General features: G+C 40.1%; 1 protein-coding gene across 1 annotated transcript; it reads left to right on the forward strand.

Annotated features, from left to right (window-relative positions):
• The first annotated feature begins 195 nt into the window (after positions 1–195).
• On the forward strand, positions 196–15,514 carry trim8b (tripartite motif containing 8b). Its single transcript, XM_041815766.1, has 5 exons — positions 196–2,742; positions 12,600–12,695; positions 12,820–13,085; positions 13,221–13,336; positions 13,430–15,514. The coding sequence occupies exons 1-5, from the start codon at positions 2,137–2,139 to the stop codon at positions 14,128–14,130; spliced, it is 1,785 nt and encodes a 594-aa protein (XP_041671700.1). The 5' UTR covers positions 196–2,136; the 3' UTR covers positions 14,131–15,514.
• The last annotated feature ends 6,775 nt before the right edge of the window (positions 15,515–22,289 follow it).

The raw sequence follows: 22,289 nt of genomic DNA on the forward strand, positions 1-22,289 counted from the left end.
TATGACTTTGAGACCTTCAATTTCGTAACTGACCAATCTGTGATTAACACAGATTGAAAAAGAGAGAGAAACTGTGCAGGTTTGCTTTTTATCTTTGAGTCGCACGTTTGTGTTGCTGATATCATGCAGGGTTAAACGAGATGATGACGTAAGCATTGCTTTACTTTGTAAAACCCTACCGGAAGTCGAATGCTGTGCCGATTGTGTTGACGCAGGTTTGAGCACTAGTCCAGCTCGCCTGCATTCCTCCTCTCTCCAAAGCCTGACCGATAGAGACAGAGAAAGAAAAGGAAGAGAGGAGGGGGGGAGAAAAGGCCAATTATTATTCACAACCGTGTTGGATTTTTATGAACCACGGAGCTGAGTCGCACCGGACGCACCGACCGGAGAAAAACGGTGAAAATAATCGAATCCAAGGAACGACGGCTCTGTTTGGACCTACGATAACGACAAAAGCTGTTTCGCTTCTTGAAAACGGGACTTTGCGTTGATTGCTATCGAAACGTAGCCTTCCTCTCCACGGCGGATATCTCCTTTTTTTTTCTCTTTTTTTCTAATGAGGATTTGCAAGATGGCAGATGACAGCTACCCCTAACAAGGACAGAAATGCGACGTCCCCTTTAAGATTAATGGGGTATATTTTTGTATTTCTGCTCGCCTAAATGTACAGATATGGCTGCTTTTTTAAAATAATGATTGTATTAGCGACGAACGTCCTTGTCGGGCAGTAGTGCCTGGTTAGTGTTTATTTGTACCTGTGCTATGATAGAAAATGGTGAGGTGACGTCTGAGGTAATTTACACGATTTATTCGAGATAAAGAAGTGAAAAAATATGTTGTTGGCTAAAGGTTGAAGCGACTATAAGTGAATACGGAGGAGATCACGCTTATAAAACGAGGCCATAGCTTGAATATAGTTAATATCTATCCTTAAAACAAGAGATATACGATAGATGTGTCCGAGGGTGGAAAGCAAAAGCTTTTGCAACAGCAGCCAACATTCCTGCGGATCCTAAAAGCCTTTGTTTTGTGCGCAGGAGCTGGACTCGACTATTAAAACGATTAACTATGCAGTAAACAGGCTGGAAAATGATGGCCCGGGTATGATTCTCAGAGTAATGAGATTATAAGGCCTTTGTTGTCGACAGTAAAGTGCTCGAAAAGCCGAGGCCTTGTGTATAGATATGTGAGCAGTGCCACATAGCAGGCGTTATTCGTCAATCAGAAATGTCGCTTTTTAGTTAGATTGAAGGGCTGGAGGTAGCTGTGGTGTTAATCTGACCTGTAGAACAACATTTCTCGTCTCTAGCTAACACGTCGCTGGCTGTATGTATAATTAAATTGCAGGTGGAGGCTCCTCGGATACTTATTTATGATTCAGCGGACAAAAGCATTGCGCTGCGTTGTGATTATTGAAAGGAATGAAGCGTCCTTGAGGTCCTGACCAAACAGATTCAGGTTTTAAAACAGCTCTGTGTGTGTGTGATTAGTAATCAGGGTGTGGACTGGACTGGAGCAGTCCTTTCTCGTGGCTTTCATGCTTCGTTTGCTGGTCTGAATCATAATCCGACGTTGGAGTGAACGGAGATCTCAAGGTAAGGGCCTGAGCAGGCAGCAGGAAAGGATCATTTCATGTGCTATACAGAGATTTCAATCCCCCTATGATCGTCTGTGTAATAGTTTAGATATTTAGTTCTCTGTGCCTTGTTTGCATTTCATGGTTTACCTGTAGCAGGCAGGATTTTAGCTTCCTGTAGGCCCATAAACACACACACAGGAGCTGTAAAGGTAGGCCCCTCTGCTATGTGTGTGATTCAGAGGGAAGGAAAGCACGTTTACTGTAATCTGTAAAACGTCAGCCCCTGCTGTGCGTGTTGAAATCACCAAGGTGTTGTCATCCTTGCCTGAAGCCTTCTCTGGTCAATTTTCTGGAATTTGCCTTCATGCTACAGCAATAAGCAATACTCATCTGTCAGGGAGACTTGTCTCATTTGGTCACAAGGGTTGAAACACAGACCGATCTGTGAGGACTGCGTCAGGTCTGTTTTAATCTTTTCCTTAAGACTCATTTTTTTGAGAGTGTCAGGTTTCCTGTGAGGACAGAGAGGCCTGGCAGAAGTGGAAAACAGTTGGTGTATGCCTGCCCACACCATGATGGCCTCTGACATGGCTGAGACATGGAGGAACTGTTTTGAGGAGGAGCTCATCTGCCCCATCTGCCTGCACGTGTTCTCAGATCCCATCCAGCTGCCCTGCAAGCACAACTTCTGCCGGGGCTGCATCAGCGAGGCCTGGGCCAAAGACTCCTCACTGGCCCGCTGCCCTGAGTGCAATCATGCTTACACGCAGAAGCCTAGCCTGGAGAAGAACCACAAACTGTCCAACATAGTGGAGAAGTACAATGCCCTAAGTGTGGAGAAGGCCACCACGCCGGCGCTGCAGTGTATACTTTGTCGCCGAGGCCCGCCACTCCCTGCTGTGAAAGTCTGCCTGCGCTGCAACGCCCCATGCTGCCAGTCCCACGTCCAGACGCACCTGCAGCAGCCGTGCTCGGCGCTCGGGCACTTGTTGGTGGAGGCCGAGGCGGTGAAGGCCTGGACCTGCCTGCAGCATGACGAGTACCGGCTGTACCACTGCGAGGCCGAGCAGACTGCTGTATGTCAGTACTGCTGCTTTGCCCGCTGCCACCCTAGCCACGGCCATGCTGTCACTGACGTGGAGCTGAGACGTAATGACATCAGAGTAAGTGATCAAACACACAAATATACACCTGATTGTTTTTCTTCTTTTAATCCAAGACAAAGTTAGTGTGACATCATCTATCAGACTAGATTGTAGAATCAGGGGTCAAATATCTGGAGAGCAGATCTGAAAGAATTAATTGATCAACACTTTTTTTAATTCACCAGTTCATGCATTGATAATAAGTTACACTGGTTATCATTTTTGGGCTCAAAGATCTTTGAAGTAGAGTGTTGGTGAAACAGCCAACTTTTGAGGCATCACCTTTTGTCTCTGGGTTAATCTGAGAAGGTTCAGAGAGTAATCATCCTAGTTGAGTTGTACCAATACCTAAACTCATTCTATTTCCCCAAACATCTTAACAAATCAGCAGTATTTTACCTCAGATACACCAGTAATGCTATAATGATACTAGTATGCAAGGCATGACTTTTAAGGAGTAGTGCAAGTGTTACCAAACATAAGAAGTACAAGCTATATATGTATGATAGGAATATAAATAAATATCCACTTTTAAAAACGATATATTCAGCGATCAAAAGGGTATTCTTGGGTATTCCTACTAAAGTCACATAGCTAAAGAGGTCATCTGTTTCATCTTTGTAGTCATCAAGTTAACATCATCACAACAAATGGCATGATCTAACGTTTTTTTCTGCTAAATAACCATAAAAGTGAACCATTTTGGTTACAAAGCTTATGTGAAATACTCTTTTCTTTTATTTAGTTAACAATTCACTTTAGTCCATCAAAGACAGAAATTACCCATTTAAAGGACCAATTGCATTTTGATGGTGTTTTAGCTCTGGTGTGAGACTCTTGTGCATTTTTCAGTAGTGATCTACTCCAGCCTCCATTCTCATCTGTTGGAATGACAAACAATGCAGTCAAGGGTGGAACAATGAGGGGGCCCTCTGAGGGCCTTATCTCCCCAGCACAGGTGCATCCTAGCTCAGGGATCGCCAGTCGCGAGAGGGGGTGGGAGTGGAGACAAGGGGAAGGGGGATTAAAGTGATTTGTCACTTGATTCTGCAGTCTACTTGGGTTTTTTATTAACCTCTTCATTTCCTGGAGGTTTGATGCTCACAGGAATCCGTCCTAGCCGAGGTCAGATTGGCTTCCATTTTTTCAAATAAGGTCTGTGACGGGGCAGTTTAGTCAGAGGGCGAACCATGAAGGCTTTACTGCCGACTGACTCATGCAGATCACCCAATACCCTGTTTAGGTGTCAACTGTGTCATGCCTGGGTGTATTTCCTGTCGGTGCTGCTATGACTCAGCTTTATGTATAGTTAATCTGTCGCTTGGGGCACAGGAGTGGGGAATGGGTGGGACCTTTTCTCAATTAAAAAGTTCTTCACATTCACATCATGTAGTTTACTATAATCAGTTTAGGCAATTGCAAGTCATTAATACTAGAGCTGACCAAGGTATAAAGGTGAATAACAGGTATTCAAAATGTAATGTGGAAAGATCATTGTTGTCAAAGATGCTAGATACTTTAATATTTTTCAATAACACAGTTTTTTCAATTATTTTAAATAACAATAGTATCAAAATGTGGAAGCTTAAAAAAATTAACCTTTGAGATGAAAGGCGCATAGGAGCACAATTTAAAATGCTGCTAACACAAAACCCCCAATTCCAAAAAAGTTGGGATGTTGTGCAAAATGTAAATAAAAACATAATATAGTGATTTGCAAATCATTTTCAAGCTTTATTAAATCAAGTACAGTACAATGACAAATTAATGCTAAAAAGGATCAACTTAATTGCTTTTTGGAAACACACACTTTCTCAACTTGATGCCAGCAGCAAGTTTCAAGAAAGTTGGGGCAGGAGCATGTTTCCCACTATTGCATCACCTTTCCTACTAACAACACTGTAGTCATCTAGGAACTGAATTTTGAACTGTTGAGTGGAATTTGTTACCATTCTTGCTTGATGTATTTTAAGTTGCTCAACACTGCAGGGTTTCCGTTGTCATATTTTGTGCTTATTTGTTCGTCATACCTTTTCAATGGGAGGCAGGTCATGACTGAATGTAGACCAGTCTAGTGCCTGCAGTCTTTTACTGCAGAGCCATGCTGTTGTAACTTGTGCAGAATTTGGCTTAGCATTGTCTCGCTGAAAAAAGAAAACATTGAAGTCCCTTAAATGACATTGCCTGGATGGAAGCATATGTTGCTCCAAAACTGTATGTGCCTCTCAGTATAAATGGTGCTTTCACAGATGTGCAAGTGACCCATGCTGTGGGCACTAAAACAACCCAGCACCATCACAGATGCTGGCTTTTGAACTTTGTGGTAAGAACAATCTAGATGATTCTTGATTAGTTTAACATAGACAAGATCACAGCACACTTTCCCACTTAAGGTCAGTCCATCTCAGATGAGCTTGGGGCCAGAGAAGTCTTCTAAAAGTTAGCGATAAATGGCTTTCGCTTGGCATGGTAGCGTCTTAACTTACATCTGTAGATGCAGCAACATATTGTGTTAACTAGCAATGGTTTTTCTCAAGGGTTCCTGAGCCCAAGTTGTAATGTCCATCACAGAATGATGCTGGTTTTTAATACAGAGCTGTCTGAGGGATTGTGGGTAAGGGGCATTCATTATTGGTTTTTGGTCTTGCCCATTACATGCAGAGATTTCTTCAGATTCTCTGAATCTTTTGATGTAGAAGACTGTAAATAGTGAACTGTCTAAATTCCTTGCAGATGCATGTCGAATTGTTCCTAAACTGTTTGATTATTTGTCCACACAGTTTTTTACAAGCTTGAGAAGCTCACTCCATCATTGATTTTGAACAGCTGAGCCTTTCAGAGTGCTCCTTTTATTCCCAGTCATAGTACTATCATCTGTTACCAGTTAACCTGCATAGGCTGGTGACACATTTGACAATTTGCAAATCTTAAACAATTTTAAAAACATGGGAGACTACATACATAAGGACAATTTCAAACCATTTCTCCTCTTATAATCCTCTGAATGCACACATTGGAACAGTGGCTCTCAAATGAACTGGCCTTGAGGCTGGTCTAGGTGGACCGTGGGAATTTGTGCAACCATACATTATTGCTACAACAATACAACAGTTTAATTTACTTTAGCATGTTTTTAAGAGGCTATTTTGTATAGATATGGGTAAAGTGTGCCTTGAGATTTTAGCTTGATCATAGGTGTGCATTGGGCAAAAAAGGCTGAACACCGCTACATTAGATGACTCAGCCAGACCGTCAGACCACTGGAGACCACACACATGTCAACCTGTCAACGACCTTGAGTGGCACATGGCTTCAGAAGAAAAACAAACATGGAGGACTATTGATATCCCAGACTTGTCCTTCCACAATAAGCTGCCTTACTATGTGTTACAGTTACAGCAAAAACCATAAAACAAGGAAAAGACTCAGGATGAAATCCTGCCTGGAAGGGAGGTACAATTGTGTTAATGTTTGTTTGCCATGAAAGTCCCAGTCTGTTCTTATTGGTCGTTCCATTGGAGGCATTACAACCTCTAATCATGAATATTTAGCATTTGATATGATTCGAGGTATAGGAGGCTATGTTGCCATTTTTGGGAAGTAAAATAATCATTTTGACACCCCCAATCATTTTTTGCAACAAGCCTTTACTCGGGATATTCCCCCATGATCATCAGGGAATGCAAATCTAGCCTTGAATCAGGTTTAAAATCCTGTAGTGTGTGGCCAGCCTTACCTGTGGAATGTTTTAGGTGTTTTGTTTTTTTGTTTAGCATTTCACAGCTTTACCAGCCTTTTCTTGCTCCTGTCCCAACTTTTTTTAAAAGATGTTTCAGGCATCGACTTCAAAATATGTAAATATTTCAAGAAGTTTATCTGTGTGAACAGAAAATATTGTGTCTTTGTGCTTTATCTAATTGAATATAGGTTCTATTTTCATTCACATTTTACACCCAGCTTTTTAGAGCTGGGATTTGTAGTTGTGCAATTAAGACAGCAAAGAAGTTTTTTCAGGTTAAAAACATAAAAATGCCTAAAAATGGGTGTGTATGACTGAAAAAAATAGTTTTGCCATTTTGCCAAAACAAATGTCATATTGAAATTGAAGGTTCTGGTATTGGGACAGACTTGATAGTACTAGACTTAGTACCAGTAGGTTTACATTGTTTTGGCAACAAGATTTTTAAAGGTTTGATTAAACGTAGTCAAATCAATCATGAGAAACATGTTCAGTGGAAAATCTACAATACGAGTAATACTGATAGACAAATTTGAAACATTACATCACATACGTTAAATTACATAACATCCCAAAGGATGCAAGGGAGCAAAGGATCATGGAGAGGTATTAGATTAAGGCATTAAAACCCTTAATCTGACTATTTCAATGACAAAGTTAAAAAGTATTTTTATGGTGAATATGTGAAAGACTGAAAGAATGTTTGAACCTTCAACACAAAAAACCTGCAATTTGCGAACACCTTAAATTTTTGATCAATCAGGATTAATAAATTATAAAATAATCAATAAATCAAAAACAAACTTGTCTTAACTCAAAAGAGTAAAGCGGTGTACTCTGAATTCACTCAGTCAGGCATTACTTTGTTATCTAAATGCTGGTTAATTTTAACTGGAATTTTCTGTTAAAATACTTGTTAGGTAATTATTTCTAAATACTCATAAATTCAGCACATGTAACATTTTTTACAATCAACAGCAAAAGATACTTAATTTTAATGTGTGTATTGCCTAATTATTTCATGGAATAAGAGAGTAGATTTAAAAAATAAAAGAACGTGTAGCCCTGTAATGTTGATTGAAGCCTATTCTGCTCCATTAATATTTTTTAGATTTTTCTCCTTATCGCGGTGATCACTTTGACATCCTCTTAGTTGAATGCTCAGTCCTCAAGGAATGCGTAGTGACCCCCCTCTGCTTACACACACAGCGCAGTAGCCCCTCTCCCTCCTCTACTCTTCCTCCCACCAAATTCACCTCACCCCCCTCAGCCTCTCCGGGCGAGGACAGACCTTCCCTCTGGCCCCAGAGCTCTGATGGAGAAGACACAGTGGTGAAATGACAGTTAAAGAGCTCCCACCCCTCTTTAAACCCTGTTCCTCCCCCTCTTCTCCCTTCCCCAAAGGTATCCCATACATTGAGCTGCCTCCCCCCTCTGGGATGCTCCGGCTCCTTCGACCCTGTTTTTCCCCTGGCTGCTGCTCGGAGCCTAACTCAATCAATCAGCACAACCAGGTCACAGTCCTGGATCTAACCATGCCAACTGTGTGTGTGCGTGTTGGGGGGGGGGTGTATATATGTGTGTGTGAGAGAGAGAAAGATATCTAGGGCAGCAGTTCCCAACCATGTGCCACAGAGACTCAGGAGTATGCAGGTTTTCATTCCTATCAAGCTCTACAGCAGCTGATCACTGATGATAAAATCAGCTGTTGTTCACTTGGAGGGATTGGATACCATAATGGTGATGATGATGATGATTGCATGTGAACAGACCTTCAGCCTGTGAAAAACAACAGATTATTGATTTGCAGCAGACCCCAGTAGATTTCTAGAATGTTGTTTACAGAGAAACCTCCCTGAAAAGAGCTTTTTTTTTTTTTACCCTATCCAAACGAGCATCTCTATCTCAAAAACAAATACATCGATAATTACAAGTTTTTTATTTTTAAAACACAAGTTAAACTTGGATTCATATTGAATAAGTGGTATTAGAAGCCCGTCACACAACAATTTAGTAAAATTATTTAAATGGCAAGAAAGAACAACCTATCAGTGAATCAGTTGCAAATAGTATTTCCTTAGAGTATAACAGCTGAATTTAACAACTCTAATGATGCAAAACGACCAAATATTTTACTCATTATATCAGATAAGTAGCCTGAAGTGCCAGATAGACTGTGTCATGTGCATTGCATGGGAAATATTTCACATCCATCTAGAAAACCTCCCATATAAAGTGAATGTGAAAGGCTGGGCTTTTCAAAAACAGTAGTAACATTAGTAGTAGTAGTAACCTGAGCTTGACAGACAGCTGCTGTTGTAGTTTATTGACAGTGGAAGATGTTGGTGGATAAAACTCAAGCCGAGGCAGGTCAGAAGAAGTGCGTCTCTGGCTCTTCTTATCAGAAAGAAATGTGTCCCAGTTCTGATAAAGCTGTCACTTTACTATGGCTACATCCAGGGGCATGTATATCGCCTGTAACTATTGCAAATTTATTCCAAAGCAGGTCAGGAGAAAAGCGAAAATATCTTTGTGTCACGAAAGGCTTTCAAACTAGCAAATTATTTTAGACCTGTATTTGACTCAGAGCATTTTTCAACAAATAGAATCATAATGTACAGCATTGCTGTGACACTTAAGTTATTTTTCTGATGATTATTGACTTTTACTCCTAAATATTTAAATAACAATAATACAGGGGGCTGCATCACAGGCTCTCTCTATCTCCCTCTATCTCCATTATGCTCTATTTGGGCAGCATGACGTGATTATAGAACAGCTTGCTATTGGCTGATGGACCCTCACAATGAGTAAACAACATGGCGGTTAGCATTCAAGTTAGCATTCGAGCTAGTGGTAGAAAATGATCGTAATTCAATTAAAATGGATAAAAAAAACATTCAGTATCAGGTTTACTGGTGTGGATTTCATTAAAAAGTCACATGACTTCCAGGCTCGCTGAAAACGCTGCTGCAAAGGATTCAAAGACATCAATAGCATCAATGGGAAAGCATAACGGCTAGCTTCAAGAGGAAAAACAAGTAAAAGGCAACAATTTATGGCTGAAAAGTTATTTAACTTTTGATAAACTGCGTCACTTCTTGTGGTGTACGACAGCACTGGTCTGGAAGGCATTTAAACAATCATATTGGGAGAAAAAATGCCACGCAACCACCATTCTTTGCTGCTGCAGTGGGTCCTTTGTTTCTTCTTCACTGCTTTAAAAATGGTAGCCCATGCATGGAGTGCTCTCCAGCCGCGAAGACAAATTGATTTCTGGTTTATAGTGCTAACTTTTAGCATGGCTAAACAAAGATAGACCAAACGGTATCGGATCGGTACATAAACTCGTGTACTCGGCGATAACAATACCTGCATTTTAAGCAGTATCAGACGTATTTCCGATACTGGTATCGGAATTGGAACAACCCTACATGAGATCACAGCAAATGCAGATAAACAGTTTCGAATTTTTTTGCAGGTTAATGTCAGTAGTGTCGTGCTACTAGCCATCCTCCACATTATAGGTTAACATCTACATGTCTGTGCTGTTTATGCCAGTTTACCTGCAAAGGCTGAAAACAGAAGTATCTCTGTTTCCTACATGAAAATACTCCCAAAGCGCTCCATTTTGCAAGTTGGCAACCATCCACTGTACATGGTCATATCCAAACCCTAGAGAAAGGAGAGCTCAAGCCTTGGATAAGAAGAGGAAATCTGTGTTACAGCCTAGTGACATTTAACCAGTATTGTGGTTGTGCTTAAAAGAATACTAAAATATTTAGAATAAGTTCACCAACTGGCAATTCTGGAGGTGACTAAACAATAAGTCAACTATCATCTACATTCCCTGTTAAGATTTCTGACTTCTTAGTTGAAACACATACGCAAAATATTTCCGAGTAGTAATAGCATGTTATGGCACTCAAAATGGAGTAAATTCATGTCTTTAATTCAACAAGCTGCTGAACACATTCAAAACTGCAGATGCATGACATGTGCAATCTAGACAGCAATCTCCCTGTATATAAGGCAGCTTTTTGTTTGAGTTAAAGCTCTGTATATTTTCTTTGAAGGTTTGATATGTCTTGATACCATCAATTGTTAAAAAAGGGGTATTGCTTCGATTTGGGAAAAAAAAAAAAAATCTTTTTCTACTGATCATCCTGGGAGAATTTTTGTGAACTTCCACTGTATGCCTTATAAAAGTAATGTCACATCACACAGTCCACCCTGTTCAGTTCCATCCTCACCTAGAGGATGGAACCTAGGGGCATGCTACCTCCTGGATACCAAGTGAATGAATACTTTTTCAAATACTTCCCTGTAGTAATCTTTGTAGTGCACAATTTGTTCACAGAAAGCACAGAGAGCTTGAAATGTCAGCATTAGAAACCTGCAAAACGTAGTGTTTTCAATTTTAACATGTTATTTCTTATAAGCTCTGAATGTTCTAATGTTTGTAAACTCTATTAATATGACCATGTTTATGGGTGACATTTAACTGGACAAAATGTTGAAAATAGTATTTTCGAATGCCTTTAAGTGAAGTCTGATGACTTTATTTTGATATTTTGATTTAAAACTAAACAAAGAAGGATTCACAAGGACAGAAATATAGCCATCAACGCATTTAAGAAAGCTCTCTGTCTACAGAGAAATGCCTCTTTCAGTCTTTACAAATCTCTGTAAGTGCCCTCGAGGTGAGTCACCTCATTTGACAGAGTCTCTGACAATTTTATTAAATAGGCTAATTCTGTTGTTATTTTTATGCCTCTAAAATGCATCTCAAACATAATCATTAACTAAAATGCATAGTAGCCTGTTACAGTCTCTTAACTAAACAAATTAAGGCTCAAACACGGAAAGACCAGTGTTACATGAGCTTTTCTATGACCCTTCACCGACGGACACAAGTCATGATTTTGCACTAGTATACACTCATTAGCCAGTGTTCTCTACCTCTACATATCCCTGTATAGCCTTTAACATGCTGTTTAATAACAACTATGTGAGAGCATCATGGGCACAACACATAAAACATGGATATGACACCTGAAAAAGGCTCTAAAATACACATTTTCTTTCATTATTACATTTTATTGATTTCATATTCTAAGGAGAAATGAGACAGAACAAATGTTTTTTTTTCTCTTGTTTTTCATGTTTAATACACCACAGACTGTAGCATCTATCCCAGGCAGGTCTCATACTAAAATGATCAAACTGTAGGCTGCACTACTGCTAAGTTTGAAAGTAATAAAAGAGAGAAACCTAGATTTGGGCTTATAGATTTGGCACTTTGTTTCTTTTTTACCAATGAACCAGACCTGTACTGAACCATGACCCAAAAACCGAACCATGACCTCTGTGAACCCTTCCACCCACACTGAATAGAGATATTCTGTCACTAGCTCCAGTCTTCCCAACTTCACTACATATTATTGTGTTTTATTTCAGTCTAGATCATATTAGCATAGTAACATTATTTTGCTTTTCACCCCCTAATTAGTGTTCTCCTCATTCATTAAATGTAGATTAAAGATTATTCATGTCTCTCATTAAATATTAATTACACAAGGGGTTTGCTATTCCTTGTCAACAACCTTTGTACTTCCCGATGTATACGCATGTAGAGAGGATTGTTGTTCTCACATGGAGACACTGGTTTTCTTTTACTTCTTTTTATCAAAAGCTGAGGTATTTTAGGTATCTGCTGCCGCTCACATGCAATCATCAGGGTAAATAAACTTGTTTTTGTTGATGCCTCACTGCCTAGACTGCTTCACTGTGAATACATGTGCATCTTTTACACAGTAAGCCAAGAGAGGAGCTGCTGGAGCTTTTTCTGCCTCTCTATGCCCATTTATTTATCTCTGCTCACTGCCCCCAGCTCCCCCAACATTAGCTCTCACTCACTAATGCAAACACAAAATAGCTTTTGGTTGCTATGACAGCACACCCTCCCTTCCTCCCCCACAGGGATTGTGTGTTGGATGGAGACTAAATTAGCCGGCTCCTGGATTCTAATATCTCAGGCATGAGGAGGGGACGTTAGTAGCAAACTGAGGTCACACTTTCCCAAAGATTAAGCCTTATTTTTGTTTCCTTTCTGTTTGTCCCTCTCGTTTCACAGCAAAGCCTTTTAAGACAGCAGGAGCGTGTGGAGGAACGGGTGCAGGAGATCGAAGAACAGCTCTGCAAACTCGACTCTGACAAGTGTGTGGTGGAGGTATGTTTCAGCATCCGACTATGTGGGCGTAAACGTTTCTGCACATTTTTTTCAGAGATCCTCTGCAGCTTTAAATAATGAAAAGGGGACCCTGTGAGTGGATTGATGTTTGTTTCCCCCACAGGACAGGGTGTGTGAGCTCAAAGAGGAGGTGCGTGTGCAGTACCAGCGGATGCACCAGCTCCTGGAGGAGGATCTGGGCCGGACCCTGGAGGCTCTGGATCGCGCTCAGGCTCGGTTCTGCCAGGAGAATGCCGCCCAGGTTTTGGTTCTGGGTGAGCAGCGCCACGAGGCCCAGAAGCTGCTGAGCTCTATCCACACAGCCTTCAACAAGGCGGAGGACCTGAGCTTCATGAAAAACACCAAGCCTGTTAAAATCCTCACAGACAGGTGAGAGAAAAAAGACAGCCGCAGATTAGAAAATGAACATTTTCCCTCTGTTGCCTGTGGGTCTTAATATGCAGGCTATGCTTCCAAGCTGATGTCTTATCTTGAATTTTGCATGTCTCTTGGCGCTTGTTGCAGGTCTCAGGCATGTGTGGGCAGCAGTCTCCCTCCTTACAAAGTGGGAAATCTAAACTCTAAACTGTTCCTCTCTGAAATTTCTAAAAGAGAGAAGAGCCTGAAGAGAACACTGGAAGGTATCCGCTCAAACACATTCAGCAGGTTTTTATTTTAATGACTGTTTTTATTTTACCACTTATCTCCTGTTATTTCTCACCTTTTTCTTTCAGTTCCCCTCACCCCTCCCTCGACCTTCCTGCAGTCTGTTCCTGCGTATCCCAGCGGCCAGAGCTCTGGCTCCGGATCAGAGAAACGGAAACATTCCACCGCCTTCCCAGAGGGCAACGGGAACGTCGGTAAGAATGCAGCGCCAGGTTTCAAGGACTCCTCCTCCTCTTCCTCATCTTCTTCCTCATCCCTGGCCAAGCAACCCTACCTGGGCTCCAGCTCCTCCTCTGGGGAAGGCCAGTCCACCAATCAGCAGGCCCTCGGTCCCTGTGGCCCACCTCATATCAGCGAGAGCGGCGGGACGGGAAGTGGAAGCGGCTCCCTGACCAACCACCACTCGGGCTCCGTGTTCGGTTCCTCACACTTTCCTCCGGGAGGCAGCAGCTCCTCTCACTCCTCCCAGCAGACCGTGCTGCCTCAGTATGGCGGCCGTAAAATCCTAGTGTGCACAATGGATAACTGCTACTGCTCCGGAGTGCCGTCTGTGTCAGGCCACCGCAGCCACCCTCCATATCCTCGCTCGGGCTCCTTCCCCTGGGTAAGCGCCCAGGACTACCCCCCTCCTCCTGGTCTTGCCTCTGGAGGTCCATCTATGCAGGGGCTGGCAGTGAGAGACTGGATAGACGCTTCACAGACGCACAGACATGCAGATTTTTACGGGCTGTATGGGCAGCCATCTACAAAGCACTACGTCACCAGTTAACGGAGTAGACACCGATATAGCTACAGGACAGACAGGCACCCAAATAGCACACCTTTACCAACTTATTTACTGGAAAAAACACAATGCAGTTACCATTTACACAAAGTAAATATTAAAATTTATATCCACACACTCTGATCTAGTGCATACACACATATTCGGGGGCAGGGTTGATCTCTTTGTGCATTTATTTTTCCTCATTTTTTCATTTCCAGCCAGTGTTTCATGACATGTATCATACATAAACAGCCATTTGCACCATTCTGGCACAACTTAGCTGAGCATTTTACACATAAACAACAAACCAGAGGCCTAAGAGGAGATTTTTACATCTTTTTATTTAAAGTGCAGGAGACAGATTGATGGAAAACAAACTTTAATTAGGAAATCTTCTCATGCCTCTTCATACTGACGCTAAAGGGAAAACATCATCATGCAGTTTTGACCTTTCCAGTTTAGCGCTTCGTCCGATATAATCACCCCTCCAGTCGTACTGAGGTCAGTTGCCTTATGTTATTAGCGTCACATTTTGCTCTGCCCGGCTCACTTTGTTTGATAGATCCTTTAATGAGGGACCGCAGCCCCTTGGTGTCTCCTTGATTTTTATTTTCATGGCGACTCTTCCTTTCTTTGCTAAGTTCAGGGATGGATCATACAGCTTGAACACAAAAAACGCTCTTCCATGGAACACCCACATTGCAATTGTGGACGCCTTGTTATGCTAGGAGTACAGACCTGCAGAGAGACACAAGAGCTTAAAGGTTTGGGAAAACTGTCCTCCTTCCCAGTGCTCTTTTTTTCTGCACAGGACAGAAGCTCTTCTTCTGACAAAGACTGTTTCCATTTAGTACTTACTCTGACTTTGTGTTATTTGGTACATCCATAGGTTTCGTGCTCGTCTAGAAAGACTCTTTGATCCAAGAGAAAAAGGCAGACTGGACGAGCCAAACCAATCAAGCATCTGGAGGATCTGATGATGCTGTAATTGTACTTCCTGCAGGGCAAAGATGTCACTTCCTCTCAATAAGCACACACAAGCTCTTGGCTTCCTGTTTGCAGCTAAAAGCATGCAAGGAAGATTTTTTTAAAGCACTCAAATGAAGAACAATGGGGGGATAATGTATGCAGTTTTAAAAATGAGTGTAAGTGAAAACAAGGAGGGCGGGTGGACTTTTTTTCATGAACTTTTTCTAAAAGAGCAAGACTGGACTGCAAGATGTAAGCAATTGTCATCATCCTAAAAAGGAGCTGTTACAACAAATAACATGAATTTAAAAAAAAAGAAAAAAAAAAGTCATCAAAGTATCTTTTTTGTAAATATTTTGTGAAATGGAAAATTACGGACGTGATTTGGAGAAGGGTTCCAAATAAACAAACAAATTAAAACTGCTCTCTGCTGTCAATTCTGTAAATAACTTTTTGATTATGTTCTTTTTATGCTCATTTAAAAAATAAAGATGTTTGTTGTTTTCATCATCTACCAATCCAGTAGAACAAAAGCATGCTGAAACAGCTTCTCAGTTCCCATTGTCCTGATGTTAATCCTTGATAACTACCTTAAAATATATATTTTTTTTTAAATTAAATGAAATCATCAGGGTGTAGGTGCACATTTGATTCCCTAGTTTTTACATCACAAGAAAAAAATCAAATACAGTTCCCAGTGTTGCCCACTGCTGGGTCTTGAGTAATTTTTCCCCTTGTGAGATAGAAAGGTCAGCTGATCCTAAACCCAAGTCCAGATGGATATATTGATTGGAAGGTTTACCATTAAACTTTGATGTGCATGTTTTGCTGAAGACTTCAGTTATAACAGTATTGATCTTCTAATCACAGAAGCCCTTAGCAAAGAGCTCAAAACAAACATTGGTTTAACTTCCCACATTGGTGTGCATAGTGGCAGCATGGCATTCTGTGGTCTGGCCTGTCACAATTATCTGCTTTTATTTGTCTAGATCACCAAGGAAAATTAAACTTATCACAAGAAAACTGATTTATCTTTTCTTATAGGAAACCAACTTTGTTATGGCGTGATACTGAGAAGGTGAAATGACTTAACACGGGGAAACCAGTCACAACCCGACACACCAGATAGACCTTCACATATCCATGGTATGGAGTTGATTTCAAATTGGTCCGGGCAACAACCCATATACGATGTCTGGGAAAATCATGGAAAGTGATTGGACAAACTTTCTGTCTGTCACATTCATAATGGGCTTTCCTAGGGTGTAAACTTCATAACATGAGCTTGACAGGCAGCTATTATCAATGACTATTAGTGAAGCCAGTTGGTAAATCAAACTAATGCTGCATGGTTGGAAGAAGAGCAAAAATATTTTTTCCATCAAGTGAAGCTAGCAATGCAGTTCCTTGATCTTCTTTAATAATGTTTAGTTCTGATAAAACTGTCACAATAGGGGCATAGATGGCCTAGTGGTTTAAAGACCCTGTAAAGTAAAAATGAATCTGTGTTTAGGTTTGTTGTATGACAGGTCAGTGTGTTATGAACCCCAAAATCAAATTGCAGTCAACTAAAACATCTCTTAGTTTATGAAATTAAGCTTCAAAATCATGAAAAATGAGGCAGTAAAATCTGCTCCAGGATGGTGTGGGCGTGTCTGTTGAATAAACCAAAGCCCCGCCCACTCAGGAGATATACGATCCTCTCAGATGTAAAAAAAAAAAAAAAAAAGTTACAATCTGAATGTTGACCTTGTGAGCAGAGTGCAGCTGCCAGGCTCTGAGCCAGAGAAGAGACAAAGTCTGTTTTCTGGCACAAATTTCTGTTTTGACGCTTTAAAGGGTCCATAGACCACCGTGGCTGATAGATTTGGCAAATTTACCGCACAATGAACAAAAAAACAGCTTTAAACTGATTTTATTTTCAGTAAAGGCAGGAACATCAGCTAACAACAGACTGTACTGAGATGAACTGCTCTATGATTTTTTTAATTGTAGTGTTGGAGGGGCGGGGTCATTTCCAGATTGGCCTCGCCCACATGAAACCAAGCCAGGAAAGAGGTGAAAAACTTTGTAATAGTCCAAATCCAGAATTCAGTCCAATGTTTAGCTCAGTGTTTTCACATGTCTACAGCAACCATATTCCAACATATCTGGAGTGTTGAGACAAAAACTTTGGATTGCACTTTACAGGGACTTTCAGGTGCCCCATCTGGCCCGGGTTCAAGCCTGTGGACCTTAACCACATGTCTCTCCTCCCTGTTTCATTTATATGCACTGTCCTCCTCTATAAATAAAGGCACAAAAGCCCAAAAATAAATGGAAACTAGAAAAGCACTCAGAGAGCGCAGACCTCCACCATTAGTCCTATCTCCCAATAGCAAAGAATCCTTTAAAAAAATCCTGGATCCAGATCACTCCCAAAATCTAGTCAGTTCTTCCTTGTGCCATTTCTGCCATTTCCTGAAAATTTCACCAAAATCTGTCCATAACTTTTTGAGTTATGTTGCCAACAAACTAACTAACTAACAAACCCTGCTGATTACATAACCTTCTTGGCGGAGGTAAAAAAAAAAAAAAAACTGCCACTATATCTACATCCTTGTTAATCTGACTGGTAGCCATTGTTTACAGGCTTGCAGGACAAGAAAACAATTAATGAGAGGGACAAACAGAAAAGAAACAAAAACAGGGATTATTTCACTTTGATAACCTGACACGCCAGATAGACTGTTTGATATATCAGATTCATAGGATATATATATATATAAGTATACAGTGCTTAACAAATTTATTAGACCACCTGTCATAAAAATGAGGGAACAAATATTTTAGAAATCTTTCAAAAACTTGTTTAAAACTACAAATGTTATAGTTATTTTTTGGCAAATAACAAACTGAAACTACTAAATAGTCCTTTTTCACACATAATAACAAAAAAACTTCATGTTTTGTATGGCCTCCTTTGACCTTGATAACAGCTTGCATTCTTGCTGGCATTGTTTTTATGTACTTTTCCACAGTTTCTTTTGGTGTTGAGTTCCAAATAGTTTCTAGCTGTTCCCACAGACTTGATTTAGATGAAACTTTTGTGCCATCAATCTTTGAATCTACTAAATTCCAAATTTGTTCAATAGGATTCAAATCCGGACCTTGACTTGGCCAGTCCATCAGTTCCAGTATTCCAGATTCCTTTTTCTTGGTCAGTTAGTCTCTGCACAGCTTTGAAGTATGCTTGGGGTCATTGTCTTGTTGGTATATGAACCCACGACCAGTCAGATTTAGTCCAGAAAGGATTCCATGATGTACTAAGATGTTGTGGCAGAAGTTCTTGTTCATGATGCCGTGGATTTTCACTCATTTGCCCACGCTGTTTCCACAAATGGAACCCATACCATAATGGAATCTCCACCGTGTTTCACCATGGGTGCAATGCATCTGGCATCAAAACGTTCTCCAGCTTTTCTGCGGACATAAACATGACAATGCTGACTGAAGAGTTCAAACTTGGACTCGTCCGTCCAGAGTACCTTCTTCCAGTCATCAATAGTCCAGTGTTTGTGCTCCCTGGCAAATCTGAGGCGTTTCTGGATGTTTGCAGGCCTCAATAATGGCTACTTAGCAGCTATTCTTCCCTTTAAGCCTTGTTCCATCAGTCGTCTGCTTATGGTCATTCTGGAGACTTTCTCAGACTCTGATCTAGAAGCATTCATCTCTGCCTGAAGATCAGCAGTGGTCTTCCTTCTGTCTCTAGTACTTCAAATCTTGAGGTGTCTGACATCTGCTTCAGTTAACTTTGGTTTTCTGCCTCTTCCTTGGCGCATTTTGTAAGTACCAGTCTCGGCAATTGACTCCAAAGCATACTTGACCACACTGTGAGAACACTTTATGTCTTTCCCTATTTGTCTCAGAGACCATCCAGCATCATCAAGTGTTTTAATGTGGACTCTTCAGATTTCAGTGAGCTTTCGACGTTTTACCATCTTGAACAGGAATTAGGAATTTCAAACTGAATTCACCTTTTTATACCCAAATTGAGCCGGCTCACTGGGCTTCTCTGAGAAGTAAGAAATAATTTAAGCATAACATTCAACCACTAAAACTATTTTTTTCTGTTCAGGAATGCAAGTAAATAACTATAATTTGACACATTAATCAAGAAATAATAATGTGCTTTACTATTTTTTCAGTTTTTTTGTAAATAAGTAAATTTGAAAATTCATGGATAAAAATAATAATTATATTTTTGCATTAAAAATATCATTTCAGTTAAAGAGCTTCTACATATTGGTGTATTAACCATTGCAGAAACATAAAAAATGATTTTGGTAATTACCAATGCTATTAATTTAGGGCAGCTGTGGCATAAACCTTACTTTGGGTGGTGGTTTAATAAATTTGTTTTATATATATATATATACATATATATATATATATATATATATATATATTTATCTGGGAAACCTCCCACACAGAGGTTTTTGGGAAGGAACTTTTCACAAAGCACAGTTCTGGTAGTAACCTGAGCCCAACAGGCCAGAAGTGTGCTGTCATAGTTTATGAACAGTGGAGCTTGTTGGTGGATAAAACTCATGCCGAGGCCAGTTAGGAGGAGTGCAATACCAGTTTATGCTTGGAGTTAACAAGTTTTTGTGGCTTATGCTATTTCCCACTGACTGAATGGCCCCCTATTAACTGGTCAACACACAGCCATAGCATAAAGTCAAAACTTGTGCAGCAGTTTGTTGTTTCTGTGGAAACTGTCTTCTGGAGATATGTGCTGTTTACAGGTTTGTCTTGTAGCAGACATCTTTTGCACTTTAAAAACATAATCTTTGTGAAAATGACTTCCTTTAAGTAAAGAAATAATCATTTTGTTTTTGTGATGTACTGGAAGATAAGGCTGTCTTATATGCAGACATTGTTTTGGTGGAACTTCTTCCAGTTCAAAGACAAGGCTTAGGTTTTCTATTTATCAGGTCTCACATATCACAAATAAGTGGGTGAAACTAAGAAGCATTCCAAACAGAAGTTCAGGTCTCAGGACATTAGAGTCGCCTCAGTATAGTCAACGCGGTGTTATAATGTCGCCATACCAGTTAATGTGGCTTTACAGGGGCTTTTTGAGCAGCGTTTGCACAGTCATCCAGAAACAGTCATCTGCTACCTTTTCATGTGACTTTTGACAAAGACAACATCCTCCTACTTCTGCCCTCACGTTACACAATCTGCTCTTCTCTCTTTAAGCACACATATTTTGCCCTCATAGTCTGCCTCATTACTGTGTTTTTGTTTTAGAAAATGACAGAAGGATGAAACTACTAAAACAAAAACTTTTTACATCTCTGTGTCCACCCAGTACAACGAGGGCTCATGTGTGGGTGGAGGCCCACAGAGAGAAAACAGGATGGAGGGATCGAGTTTTGAGATGAGGACTCAGTTGTGGGTTTGTGCATGTTGTTGCTTTAAGTACATTACTGCCTTTCTATACACAGCACTTTCAGCCTCAGACACCACACCTGAGTGTGTAAGTGACTAAAAAGGGATGGAAAAATAAATCTAGTTTTTGCATAGACATATAAAAGTCTATCCTCTTAGTTTGATAACCACCAAAATTACTCCTGTGTCTTTGTGTTGAATATGTCAGAGGGCAGCTAGCTTAGCACAAAGACTGGAAAATAAAAGTAGGCTGCCATATTGTAATATAAATATCTATAAATGAGAAAACCAATCCACTAAACATGACACATCTTCATTTGCAACCAAACATTTTAGATTCTGGATGCTAGCAGCAAGTTAGCTAAGTTTGAAAGCTGGGAGCAAAATATAACAGCAATATAACAAGACTAGCATGCAACATAACATACCAACCCCTTAATTTGAAACCACTGCTTTCAAGCATTTTTATGGTAGGTGTACCAGGTAGCTTTGCTGATAAAGAGAGAGACTTAAAACAGGAAACAGCAGCTAGCTGTGGAAAGAACACCAAATGACAGACATTGTCAATTGTAATACACATTTCTGGAATCATAGATAAGCAGATTGTTAGATAAGCTTGGCATTAAGATCGGAGTAAAAAGAAAACCACCTTCAAAAGTTGAACTGAACTTAAAAAAAAGCAATGAAATGCTTGTTACAGTAAATGATGCCCTTCTAAATCTCAATATGCTACCAGGGCTAGTTGTAACAAGTTGCTCTCAAAGCTTTCCCATGCTATAAAGGTTAGAAGATCAAAAGCAGAGGGAATCCTGAAAGTAAGAAAACCTATGAAAATGACATACAACATGGTTATTCATAATAGAAGCATTTAAAGCTCTTAATGTCAAGCTAGCTGCAAGCTAGCCTTCCTGAATATAAACACTGGAAACCAGAAGAACACCTCTAAATAAACTAGATATAAGATACTTAGTAACCCTAGCACTTGAAATAATATAAAGCTACCTGTTGCTTAGCTTGACTTAGATTAGTTTAGCTTAGTTTAGCTTAGCTTAGCTAAGTATAGGGAGAAACAGCTGCCCAGTAAAAATGAAACTCAATTTAGCTGTACTAGCACTTGCTTCAAGTTGATTTTTAACTATTGCTTTACAAACATTTGTATCTTACCACGAGTTAGCCTAGCTAGTCTGACCTAGAAAAAGTAAATAAATTTTGTTGTGTTTCATATTTACAAGATAGGCTTTTTTTTTAGTTCCTAATGTTAAGCTAGCAACTATTTTTTTTTTTTTTTTTGTTTAGACCTAAGCCTGGAAAGAGCAACAGCTTCTCGGAAAATGAGTTATCACAACAAAACACAATCTAGCATGATTTGAGACTAAGCAAAATACATAATTTTACACAAGCAGCTAATTAGATAAAATTAGCAAAATGGAAAAAATGGGTACAGGAAATCAGCTATCATGGGGATATTTCACAGAGTAACATAGTAGCCTAGCTGGTAAAATAAGACTTTAATGCTAACATGCTGTTTTGCATAGTGTAGCTTAATTTAGCAACAAACTAAGATGTTAACTTTACTTTGACAGCCCAAGCTAAGTTTATATATTACCATTGTAGGCTAGCCTTTAAAACCTTCGCCAAAAAAATGTATTAACCAGCTTTAGCAAATGATATGCTGTTTTATTAAACTTTTATCAAGATTGTTTTGATTCTAAATGCATTTCAATCAGTCCAAGCTAACAGTAATTATTTTACAAGTT

This window comes from Cheilinus undulatus, linkage group 20 (genome assembly GCF_018320785.1).
Source record: "Cheilinus undulatus linkage group 20, ASM1832078v1, whole genome shotgun sequence".
In the NCBI taxonomy this organism is placed as follows: Eukaryota; Metazoa; Chordata; class Actinopteri; order Labriformes; family Labridae; genus Cheilinus; species Cheilinus undulatus.

Excerpts from the sequence above, each read along its gene's own strand:
- trim8b (XM_041815766.1), top strand. The coding sequence starts at position 2,137 with ATGCCTGCCCACACCATGATGGCCTCTGACATGGCTGAGACATGGAGG. Across the intron at positions 2,743-12,599 it reads TGAGACGTAATGACATCAGA|CAAAGCCTTTTAAGACAGCA; the intron begins GTAAGTGATCAA and ends CTCGTTTCACAG. Across the intron at positions 13,337-13,429 it reads CCTGAAGAGAACACTGGAAG|TTCCCCTCACCCCTCCCTCG; the intron begins GTATCCGCTCAA and ends TTTTTCTTTCAG.